Consider the following 12609-nt stretch of genomic DNA (forward strand, 5'->3'; position numbering starts at 1 on the left):
CTCCTGGCATTCTCTGTAACTGGCAGCTCCTCTGTCTGAGATTACTCCAATAAAATGTGCAATTCATTTACTTTGAGTCTGTAATTGGTTTGGTGTACACATAGGGAAAGAATGAAACATTTAACAAAATTAACTGTGCTTTGGTTTAAAATATTATTAAACCTTCTTTGATTTTTCTTTCATGGCATGAAAGCCTCCAGGACAAAAGTTGTTCGTTCGGGACCGTATTCTCTCCTTGCCCCACGTTAGTCAACCCAAGTGCAAATCCCCCAAGACTTCAAAGGGAGAGCTACTTAGGTCACTGTTGGCTGTGTGGAGTGAGGAAAGAACTTAGTTCTATGTAAGAAGAAAAAAGATTCCAGGAAAGCAGCAAAAGTGCAGCGCCAAAGGACCTGAAAAACATGGACCACTAGAGAGAAGATAACCTTCACACTTGGGGGGATGGGGTACAGTGAGACACAAGAACACTGACACATTCCAAAGAAACTGTTATGGTGATGGATTATCTTCAGGCTCCTCCCACCAAGCAGTACCTTCCAGAGTCATCTTCCCCTCTGGTACTACCACATTCAATTACAAACAATGATACTCAAAACACAAATGTGAGCAGCTGACGGTGCACCCGGGAGGCTAAAGGCAAACTTCCCCAAAGTGGCACAAACAACCAAAAAAGAGAAAAGAAAGGAAAAGGATGCAAAATGAAGATAAGCATTATAAAGACACTTTCTGCAGAAAATAAAAAGAGAACATATTCATCAGAAAATAATCCACTGTGATTGAAGGCTTTGCTTACCCCTTTCTGGAGCCCCCCCAATGGGACTGTTGAGAGTTTCTGCAGCAGAAAAACAGAAGAGAAAAGGGATTTCTAACTCCTGGTTCAAGCAAAAGTGAGTCAAGCTGCCCTGGCCTAGGTCATACGCTTATGCAAAACTCCAAAAGGTTATGAAGTCCCTAAATAAAACCTTGATTGATCTAGATTCCAACAGCTTCTTCTCTTTGAATTCACTCAGGAAACTAAAAAAGTCAGTCGACTGGGAAAAAGGAAGAAGAGATTTGGGGGTTTGTTTGATTAACATTCAAAAAATGAAATCAAGAAATAATAATTCTGTGGCTCCTGGACCTTCATGGATACATTTTTACCTTTTGTGTTAATTCCTACCTTACCAGGTCAAATGGAATCTTTTTTCTGTGTTCAATGTAAATAACACAGTAGTTTTTTTTGTTTGTTTGTTTGTTTTTTGTTTTTTTTGTTTGTTTGTTTGTTTTTAAATGGTGATGCTGGCAACCCTGGGTATCTTTGGGTCTCTTGCCTTTATATTAACGCATAGACTTTTCGATGGTCCCTCATGTGAAAAGCTCACAAATACAGAAACATAAAGTCTCTTTGATGAAGGTTTAAATGTCTTGAGTTTTTCATGGCCACATATCCAGTTCGTTGAGTGAAAAATCTTTTGGACCTAAGATTCAGGGGCCTGTTTCAAATTTGGACCTGTTTGAAACTCTAACCTATTTACTTTCTGATTTTGTCTTCTGTGTCTCCCTTTCTTGTCCCTGGTTCTAGCAAGATTTTTGTATCAAAATAAAAGCATTTGAATTTTTCAAGTTTGAAGGAAAATGGTTTCTGCCAGGTAAGTTCTAAACTTTTTTCACTATATGTGTCTGAATGGGCACAAACTGCCAAGGACGAAAAGTCATTCAATTTGTGGTCACTCACTAAAGAAAATATGTATATTCAGCAGTTGTAATTCTCTACATGGATAAAAAAAGAGGCTCCAAATTTCACAGCCATCATGCACAAACTTGATGCTCCATTTTAGTCTGGGGTATTTTTCTCCTATTTAGTATCTATATGATTAAAAATTATAAAAAGTATCTTTTACTTCCAAACTTGCTGGTACAAAGAGAGCATTCTGGGTTCTGGACAGAAAAGAACTATTACAGTCCTATATGCTTAAATCAAATTCTGCACCTAGAATGAAACAGTGGACTAAAGTAACTGGGTATCTCTTCTATTCTCCCTTTATCTCCAATCAGCATGTATTTGATTCAGTAATTCAAGCATCTTCTCATCATTTCAAAGGAACATATATTTTATTACTTTGCCTCTAAAGGGACTAATTTTTTTAAGTCTTAATTTTAAATTATGAATGATGATGACCACCTCTCAAGTCTTTACCAACAAAATTAAAGGAAAGGGAGAAATAGGAACTCACTGCTTGGGTAAATGGATTCCACTCTGCCTAACTATCTGGATATCAAGCACCCATTACTTCAACTCACCTGGGAAGGGAAGGCCTGGCCAGACCACACCTGGGGATCTGAGTTAGGTAAGCCCACGAGGGTCTAATATAGGACGAAAGTCTCATGACACTTGAATTTTGTGCCAAGAACTCTATATTAGCTTGGTATCAGCATGACCTAATAATCTCACAGAAACGTATTTTGTACATGTTAAGTTTTCTAATTTATCACATACCTCTCTGATAGTTTGCAAAGATGTATTACAAATCATGACACTATCATTTGACATCAAGACTTAAACCATAATACACACATGGTTTTCTAAGTGTGACTGGGGTCAGTCCAAACAGTCTGTTTGAGTATCTTCCTATTTACTATGACATATTTTCATTGCTTTATGTGACATTCAGCATGGAATCATATCATGCTCAAAGCTAAGCTTTGAAATCCAGAAACTTGTAGCTATCATTTTATCTCACCTTGCGTGTTCAGTTACTATGACAGCAGTGAAACTGCAAATAACAGATTCATCCAGCTGAACTCAATTTAAAAAGCAAGTTTATAACAAGATTTTAGTCCATCTTTTATATAGTTAAAAAAAAAACTGCTGAAACTCTCTGCAAACTTTAAATAGCTATATCTTGATGCTAACATGTATACTTGCAAGAAATGCAAACTTCCCCCAAAAAATCCTTTCTGAGTGAAGAAGACATTTTCAAAACCTTTGTGTCAGCTCTAAAGCCTATAGAACTAATTTTTACTAGAGGTCTCTCCTACTGAAAGCAAAGGATTATAAAGACAATGGCCCTCAATGGCCCTAAAGCAAACGTTTCAACATTAATTAATATCGCAACGCTTAAGGCTAAGCGAGTGGTTTCTAGAATGGCAGCAAATAAAAACATATACACATCTAAATGTGCATATGGACCCTAAAATGGATTACTAGTTTAGAAAAGACCCCCTCTCCACCACAGCCCCATCCTCCCTGCTTGGGTTTCCTGGCACAGCCATACCCTCCTGAGCTGGGAGGGGGGTGCTGGGTACACGCGCCATAAAGCAAGGAGTGCTGAGTGGCTTAAGGTTCATCAGGTTAATCAGTGGCCAAATTAAGAAAATAATTCTAGAGTCCTATGTCCAAGTCTCCCATCCTACTTCCAAACATTGTTTTCTGCTTTTATAGTCAAAGAGCATTTTCAATGCTATTCTTAGATATTTTGGGTTTAATCAAATTTTCATAGGGCATGAAGGAGAGATAAAACACCCTCCTTTCTTATTGAATTAAATTGATTTTTGTCTTTTGCGCTCCCAGCTATCGAGACTGTCAAATAAACCGGTTTTGATTCATAAATAATAGTTCCATTATATCTACTATGCCACTCGTCAGAGTACCTGAAATTTTAATTCACTTGTTCAGCTAAATTTCATCCTCAGTTCATGGCCATAAAATTCCTTATTGACAAACTTTCAAACCAACTTTGACTCTGAGGTATCTAGTCAACATTTTTCTTCTGTGTGGATATTAGTTTATTGAATAAGTGGCATCTGTTTTCCTCCACATCACTAGCAGAGTAGGTATTTCCTTTTGACAGCTTTGCAGGATTTATGGGTTTGCATGCTCTAAAGAAAAATAGTACTAAGCAAAAAATTCCAATTCATTACCTCTTAGTACTTAATTAAGTTCATACACGGCACACTGGAGGTGAACCCTGAAACGACTGTGACAGCAGCAGAGCAGCCAGCTATATTATCTTTGGAAGATAGAGAGGATTCTAATTATCTTGACCTCATTTTTCCTTCTATGATATTCATGGCTGTTCCTTCTATTCTGTTCCCCTTTAAAGTTGGACAGAACTGGTTAGAAAGCAAGAGCAGATTCTTCTCTACGGCCACTATTTGTGTAGCTCTTCTGAACAACAAAGTCTAGGGTGGCCTAATATGACCCTCTGACCTTCCAGAACTCAGACACCTCTCATGGTGGGGGTTTTTCCCCAAGGGGCAGCTGGAGGAGGCGCCCAGGACCTGGCGGGAAGGCAAGCAGTGGGTCTCACTAAGCAAACACACCTCGAGCGGGGAGAATCGGGGTTACCTGTCGGGGTTCTGCGTGCACACGTGCATCTGTAACAGGATCCGCTGTGTGAAAGTCTTAAAGCACTGCCCACATTTCCAAAGGTGCCAGTCACTGAACTCCGAGTGCAGCTGGCTTGTGGAAGTCGGGCTCGCGAGGACTCGCTGGTTTTTCACGTTGATTTGGTTAAATCCTGATTCAATGGGCCCAGATTTGTCCAGGAGGGAGAAGCTCCTGCTGCACGGAGTCTGCGGGAAGACGATGGAGCGTGGCTGCGAGGCGGGGGAGAGCTTGCTGCTCTTGCTGAAGGGCTGCAGGGCGTCCTGTCTGCACATGGCTTCCATTACCGTTGAGGGGACATTTACTGGGAGAACAACGGTTTTAGAAGATCAGTTTTATTAGCCCTTAAAATAAGCACAATAACATACACTAAAAAAAAAATATTTCCTATAAATCAACGTTTAAAATTTTTGTTTTTCTGGACTCAGAATTACAATAATAGCAGACAATTCGATTTGAGGGGGAAAGCACTGTTATCACAAATTAGTAACTCAGTGCCTATTTATTAAGCGACTACAGTATGCTCGGGATTGTTTGTACATGGTCTTTGCCTTCACAGAGTTTGCTTAGGACCTGAGACATAAAGACTCCATAATAAGTCTCCACGTCACACCTTAGGCTTGGAGGAAGTTCAGATGGAAGGACAGCAAGAAGGGGGAAGAGAACAGCAGGGGCTGCCCAGAGAAGGGACACATTTCAGGCCTTCTGCCAGACCGTGCCAGCACAAGACAGGTATTCAAGAAAAACCAGCTGAAGACGTAGACAGGAAAATATGAAAGATGCCTGGAGACAGAAGTCCAGCACGCTGGTGGGATGGTGAGGGGGATGGTTTGACCAAGCAGGACGTGGGTTCTCGACACTGTGGGGATAAAGCAGTGGAGGGCAGGGAGTAAGACCTCAGAGGGCCTTTAAAGTCCAAAGAAATAAATAAACAAAAGACTTCGGGCCTAAGAAATAGACACAGACTGTTTCTGAGCAGAAATAGCATGGAAAAAAATTAGTGTTCGGCGGAGTCTTGAGTGAGGCATTATTTACAGACAGGATGCACTAGATAAAGTAAGAATGGGAGACAACAGAGCATGGTGCTTGCACCTCAGGCTTTGGAATCAAAAAGACCTAGGCTCAGATCCTGACTCAGCCTTTTTTTTAGCTTGGGGATCTTAGGCAAGTTATTCAGTCTCTCTCTGACTTAGTTTCCCCATCTGTAAAATGAGGACAGTGGCAGTAAGAATCCTAAGGGTCACAGCGGCATGGCTTAGAGGTCGAGATGGCCTGGGTTTTACCTCTGCTATTTAACAGCAGCGTGGCCTTGTGACTGTGGAAAAGTACGAAATATCGAAATCCACATTTAGTCCTTGGTAAAATGTAAACTGGTTACCGAAGGACTGAGCAAGATAAGGCATAGATAACATTTAGTATGTGCCATGGTTATCACTCGTATATGTTGAGCTCTATGAGCCCTGGTTTCCTCATCTTTAAACCCCCTTTTATGAGGTTTAAATGAGATAATGAAAGTACTCATCACAGGGCCTGCCATCGACAATACCGATTCTTATTATGGAAGAAGAGACTGGAATGGAGGGAGGTGGACCTACACTGGAATGGTGGTAGGGAGGGTGGGGAAGAACCTTTGAGGAAAAAAACCTAAATACTTGAATTTTTTTTTTCTTGTTTTTAAGTTGTTATTGTGTTAATAATATATATCATGTATTCACTGGTCGACCTACAAGTTCAGAGGTGATTAGAACTTAGTATGCTTCAAAACTATTCTTTTTTTCTTTTTAAGTAACTACTGTGTCAGTAAATGCATTTATTGGTTATTTCATGGGTCAAAGAGATTTAAGGTTAAAGGTGCTCAAGAGAAGGAAATTACAGACCAAAAAATCTGAAAAGGTTTACTGGCAAAAAAAAAAAAAATAAAATAAATTAGCAATAGGAAGTAAACTGTGGCTCTTGGCCGCTGGTTCAAGGCCACATGGAAGGAAACCCATGAACTGAGTGTTCTCCTTTCCTGCTCCCAGCACCACCGGGATTCCTACATAGCACAAAAATTCAAGCATGCTCAACCATAAAGAGAGAACAGGAGAGGACTAGAACTGCAGGGGGCGCCGTGCTTGAGGGGATAGGCAGAGGCCACGTGTGGGGGCTTGGAGGGGCTGGTGCTGCCACCAAGGACTCCTCAGCTCTCGGCGTTCTGTATAATCACATGTGTTAGACAAATCCAGCAAAAAGAATAACTCAGTCTACACGGCTCTGTCATCAAGACCCATCCTGCACTGGGAAGGGAAAAATAAAGCAAGAAACTCGCAGCCCCGGAGAGCCTAGAGTTTTCCTGCTGGTGGTGCTTGACTCCAACGTCCCCTGAGACTCACAGGGGAGAGTGTTTAAAAATTAAGTCAGAATCACTTGGTAGAGTCTGGGCATATGACCCAAGTGCTTCTAATGCACAATCATGGTTGAGAATCAGTGATCTAATCCCAATCTCTCTTATTACAAATAAAAACAGCTCGAGCCCAGGAAGGTCCAGTAACTTGCCCAGGGTCACACATTCAGTTAAGGACACAAGTGAGTTGGAAGCTTTCGCTTTCTGACTCCCGGGGCATTTTTTTCTGACCATACTCCTACATTATCTCTGCTCACCAGCTGTGTTTCAAAAATAAAAAGGGCATTTTACAGCTAGTACAGTGTTTTGTGTGTGTGTATGTAGATACATGTCACATGCATGAACACATATTTCACATATACGTATAAATTTTATGTACACCTATATACGCACAGATACATGTTGATGTACCTATGTATATTTTATGTATAAATACATGTGTATAATTTCAACTTCTGTGGCAAAAGTGTATAATTAATATGAAATTTGTCCACACACTTTAGAATTTCAAAAAAGTCTTTGATTTCACACAGACTTCTTTTAATATAGGTATTGAACGGTAAGGAGGAATATTTTGTCATGTTTTGGCACTTTTTAAATAAAAAATAAAAACAGCAGCATCATCAGAGATCAGGGTAGAACCCATCATATTCAGCCCGTTTATAACTAATCTGGAAGAGACAAAGCACAGGGAAACCCACAACACTAAACTCTTGCAGGCTGGGAAACGCCAGACGAACAGGAAGAAGGCACAGTGTGAAGACTGTGGAACGAAGATGCCATCAACATGCACGAGAGCAGGAAAACCGGTCAGAGGCCTCACTGGTGGAAGGAGGGAAGTGACACCTTTGGGGAGAAATGATACAAATACTCCTCTAAGTATAGATGATAAATTCTGGCTTCTCACTTAAGCTGCTGGAAAGTAACCTAATAAATTAATTTTCAAAAATCGTTAAGGTCATATAACCTTTATATTAAACTAAAGAACTTGTGGGCCAATGAATTTTTGTTAAGTTTAATGATCAATGTCCAAATGGTAATAAAGAAAATTTTATATAAAAGTTTAATAATTGTACAATAATCTGGGATCCAGTGGATCTGATTTATTGGTAATAATACCATTTAGGCAACAAGAATGGATATGGCTGAAACAAAATTATTCTCTGTCTTATTATTTTCCACTGCAGTGCACCCCTAAACAAATGTAATATGTTTTTGAGATATAGGTAGCAACACCTGCACTCTATATTCTACTTTTGACATCGCCCTTTATTCTACTTGGGAACAAATCCAATTCTACTGAATAAAATGAACATATAATATAGGAGAAAAAGTAAGAACAGGAATGAGTCATTTTCACAAAGGCAACTATATTTGATCTCTAAACTGTCTTGCAGTGATTGCACGCTTCCACGGGACCCTAGAGATTTACAAAGTATAATCTTTTTAAAGCAGTACCTAAAGGATACAGAAGATTGTTCTTCCTAAATACCAGCCTGATTGGCTACAAAAATCAAAAGTATAAACAAAACAAAAAGAACTATCAGAAAGAAGACAGGAAATGAATCAGAAAACACTATTTCTTCCCGGCTCAAGTCAGTAAAGATGACTGCAAAAGGCCCAAAGATGACTAACTAAAATGACCAAAAAGATGAAGTGGTTTCTACATGACATACTGAGCTGGTAAAATCTCTTCGGTCTATAAGACAAAGATTAAGGGGAAGAGGGGAAACTCTCAAAGCCCTAAAGAATATAGTCAAAGAAGAGCATGAACTCATCAAATCCTAAAAAATTTGCCTGAGAGAAGCAAATTAAGGTTCCATAAAACAAAGTCCTGCTTTCCCCCCTTGTCCATTCAATCAGCCCACAAGTACTTAAGAGTGTCTGTTGCATGCCTGACACTGTGTGAGGTGCTGCAGATATAGGGGAAATGCGAAAGCCACAGATCCCACCCTCATGCCACTTAAACTCCAATGAGAGAGACAGATAGTGAACAAACGTTTTCTACAAATAAATATTTACTCAGTTGCGTCAAATCTAAAATTCCATTGATCTCTAAATTGCAAGTTGTACCATTAATTGTAAGACATCTGCCAGGTTCAAAAGGATTAAAATGTGAGAAATACATGAATTTTAGAATCGACAATACAATCGCTACAAGTGTGATAACTGCAAGGAAAGAGAGCAAAGGGATGCCAGGAAAACATATATCCAGGATAGATAACTCGGGATGTGAGGGATGGCTTCCCTAAGCAGTGACCTTGAATGTGAGCCCAGAAGGGTGCACAGATCAAACAGGTGAGAAAAGAGAGAAAGGCGACGCAAAGAAGTGAAACACGGGCCGCTTTGCCACAGAGTCTGTATGTCGTGCGGAGGTGAAAGGGAACTCAGGGCCCTGAAGAAACTGAAAGAAACCTTATGTGGCCAGAGGAAGAAGGGGCGCAGGGGCTGCCGCTGAGGCTGGAGAGAAGGCGGCACAAGTGCCAGTCCCGTGGGAGCTACGGAAGTAAAAGAAATAAGTGATGGAAGGCCGGCAAATACGACAGAAAACGGTGGCATCTGCAGCAAACTGAATAGGGCACGGCCGGTCTTATCATGTGTGAATTCTAATTTTGTAAAACGTATGTGAGCCATACAATGTATTTCTGAAGACTATCTGTAGCCCAAAGGCTACGATATTAAAGAACTAGAAATTTATTGTGAGAGTCATGGCAAACCAAAAAAGAGTTTAAAGCTAGGGCATGAGGTGATCAGATTTATGCTTTAAATGCACCATCACTCTACATCGTTGAGTGAAAAAGCGAGGTGCCCAGCAATGTGTATGGTACGCTATTATTTGTATAAGAGGCGGAGGGGAGCAGAGCGAGAACCGGAGAAGGAGCAGGAGAAATGCTTGAATGCATGAATGAGCAAAAAAATGTGCCTGGAAGGACACCCGAGAATCTGTCAGCTGATTGCCTCTTGGAAGGAGAATTATGTATGTCCACAGCCCTTTCTGGATTTTATCTATGGAACTGAACTACCTATTAACAAAACAGTGAATAATAAGAAAATCAATGAAACTTCGCTTTGGCTGCTGTGATTCTAAAAGATGGAAAAAGTGGCAAGCAGGAGGCTACATAGCGCTCCAGACCAAAGCTGATGGTGACACGGACCAGGGTGGCGGCAGCAGAACTGAAAAGAAGTGCATTGAAGAATATGCGATCGACAGGACTTGATAACTGATTGGAGAGAAGGGCAAGGTGTCCAGGTTTCCAGAAAGAGCAACTGGATGATTAGGAGTGAGAGTTACTGAACGGCGGGGAGAGGCAGTGTATGGCAGCGAGTAGAATGGTTTCAGTTTTACATGCCAAGTTTGAGATGCCTGTGAGACATACGAGTGAAGACCTGGAGCAGACAGTTGCATAGGAGTCTAGGGCTCATGGAGAGGTCTGGATTGGAAATATAAATCTGGGAGTGCCTGGCTTAAGTCAGGTCCCCTGGGAAATAGACTCTGAAGTGGAGATGTGGAGTTTCGTGTGTGGGCTTCCGGGGGCGTGCTCCTGAATCGACGCCTGCTGGGGTGAGGCAAGAGAATCGTACTGAGTAGGACACTAACAACTCTGGAGCCAGAAAGGTCCTTCAGAGTTGTCCTGCTTTGGGACAAGAGAACCAGTCCCCCACATTGACCTCCATGAGACATGGACATCATGGGGAGAGAGCATGACCAAGGGTAAAGGGCTCTCAGGCTAAAGGTAATTCCTGGAGACAAACACACCCAAGAGCTGTCAACCCCTACACTCCCATGACCTGGTGGAACAAGTACCTCAGTCCTGTGCCCAGGTTAAGATCTGGGCAGCAGACCGCAACATCCCAGAGCACCTGAAAGGTCAAACCTCTCACGATAGCAGGTTTCCCTGCCTCTAGTCATTTCTCACTGGGAATACGTTTTCAGCAAGTGCTATCTTCCATTAGGGGTCCTGTGCAGACACAGAGGCATCCCTATGGGGTGACTTCTCCTTTGCTGCTTCTAGGACCCTACAGATTTCTCCACTTCTGGACTGATTTTTATATTAGCTTCTTGTCCCAGGGTTTCCATATCTGGCAGGTAGTACGAAATCAAGCCCACACTATCCCATAGGGGAGGCTGGTTCGTAGAGTGTGACATTCTGATTTTACACAATGGCTCAAGAAGGACAGCTCCTTGGCCTGTGGCTTGAGGGTAGCATTTTTATAGTCTTCATTCAGGGTTCCTGGTTCTACGTAAGGAGTCCCATCTCAGCTTCTCACTCTCTATACGGGGCATGGAACTTTGACTCCGTCCAGCTGCATCAGCCCTCAGCCTCACACCCCTCCCAGCTCAGGCTCACTGCTCTGGCCATCTCACAGGTCACCTGCATCGTGTTTTGCACTGTAGTTGTGGGCTTATGTGCATTCTCTTAGACTGAGTTCCTTGAGGACAGGGCCTGCACGTTTGTACCCCAACACGACGCTTCCCACAGGGCCTTGCACACAGATTTTCTTGTTGGATTGAACTACACCGTAATCTCCTTAATGTTCATGGATATAGCGCTTGAGTAGTGTTTTTCATTATTGATGGGCTAGTGGGGGCAAGGAGCAGCAAGCAGAGTTGACCCTTTTTTATTTTTCTGCTCTTTAAACTCAAAAGAAAAAGGCGAGCCTCGTGGAGGCAGAGCTCACTCCAGTGCAGCGACTCCTGTGTAGTCATCAGGTTTCACATTCTGCTACCTCAGCTTCCTATGCCAAGACAGAAAAAGCAGCAGGAAGACTTGTTTAACATTTATTCCCAGGTTTTTTTTTTTAATTTCCTCTGAAATTAATATGAATACACCATGGTCTTTACACTCCGCGGGAGCTGAGCCCCCACTGGAAGCTTTGGGGAACCTCATTCCTCCTTGCGGATGCAATCTGTCGACACAGGCGTCCCTTCAGGCTCTCTGAAAGGCCCACAGTAGATGGAGTGGCTCTCTCTTTGGAGCTCTATTACATGTGTAACTATGGCTTTTTAAAAGAAAATAACATAGGAATTGCTTCCAGAACCCAAAGGCCCGTGTGAAACGCTGCCTTCTCTTTGAGGCGAGGAGGCGGCTTTCAATGCCTTGTCTGGGCAGTGAGTGTGCCCCACAGCCTTGCGGCTGCTGCCACAGGCGAGCAGTTACTGGAGCCTGAACCCACCACACACGCTCAATAGGAAATCTGTACTTTTGATGTTGAAAGAATCATGGGAAGAAAATGATATTTTTATAAATGAAAGTGCTTAATAAGTATTATTCACTAAGCAAAATCATCTTTCCCTTGAATGTCTTGGGCCATGTATCAATTTCATTAATGAAAAGAAATCTGGTTGTAATATTTAATCCCATTATATAAATATTTTATTGCCAATAATGGCAATACAAAATGAATGTTTTTATTGCCAATAATGGCAATAAAATTCTCAATATTTACCCAGTGAGCATTTATTAATTGTTTACTGTGTACATAGTACTATAAGGAGGCTCTGCGGAGACATTTTATCAAGTAAGTCTTTGATCTCAAGAAGCTTTTTTTTAAGGTACCTCATTTATTTTGTGGCTAGCTCAATAAGATAAAAATTGTCTTAGAATGGGTAATACAGTTGAGATGATTTAAATTATTCGAGACTGTGGGAGGCTATCTGCGAAATTATCTGCTCATGCCCTTTCATACCTCTGTGCTTTTAAATCACACAGAGTATTTCTCGGTACAGAATAAAGAACTCTCGTTATAAGCATTACCAGGACTCGGTGAATCATGTGGAATGAGAATCCATCTTAGAGTCAAGGTCATATATCTCCCCCACACCATCCGATGAAGCTTTCTGCTGGTTTCTTGGGTGGCC

General features: G+C 41.5%; 1 protein-coding gene across 1 annotated transcript in view; it reads right to left on the reverse strand.

Annotated features, from left to right (window-relative positions):
* PRDM6 (PR/SET domain 6) overlaps window positions 1-12609 on the reverse strand; it is a 97132-nt gene that overhangs the window by 13984 nt on the left and 70539 nt on the right. Inside the window, exon 6 of the mRNA XM_016145290.2 lies at window positions 4328-4670. Coding sequence (XP_016000776.2) covers window positions 4328-4670 — 343 coding nt within the window. The remainder of the gene's footprint in view (window positions 1-4327; window positions 4671-12609) is intronic.

Source organism: Rousettus aegyptiacus, unplaced genomic scaffold (assembly GCF_014176215.1).
Source record: "Rousettus aegyptiacus isolate mRouAeg1 unplaced genomic scaffold, mRouAeg1.p scaffold_m13_p_8, whole genome shotgun sequence".
NCBI classification, from domain to species: Eukaryota; Metazoa; Chordata; class Mammalia; order Chiroptera; family Pteropodidae; genus Rousettus; species Rousettus aegyptiacus.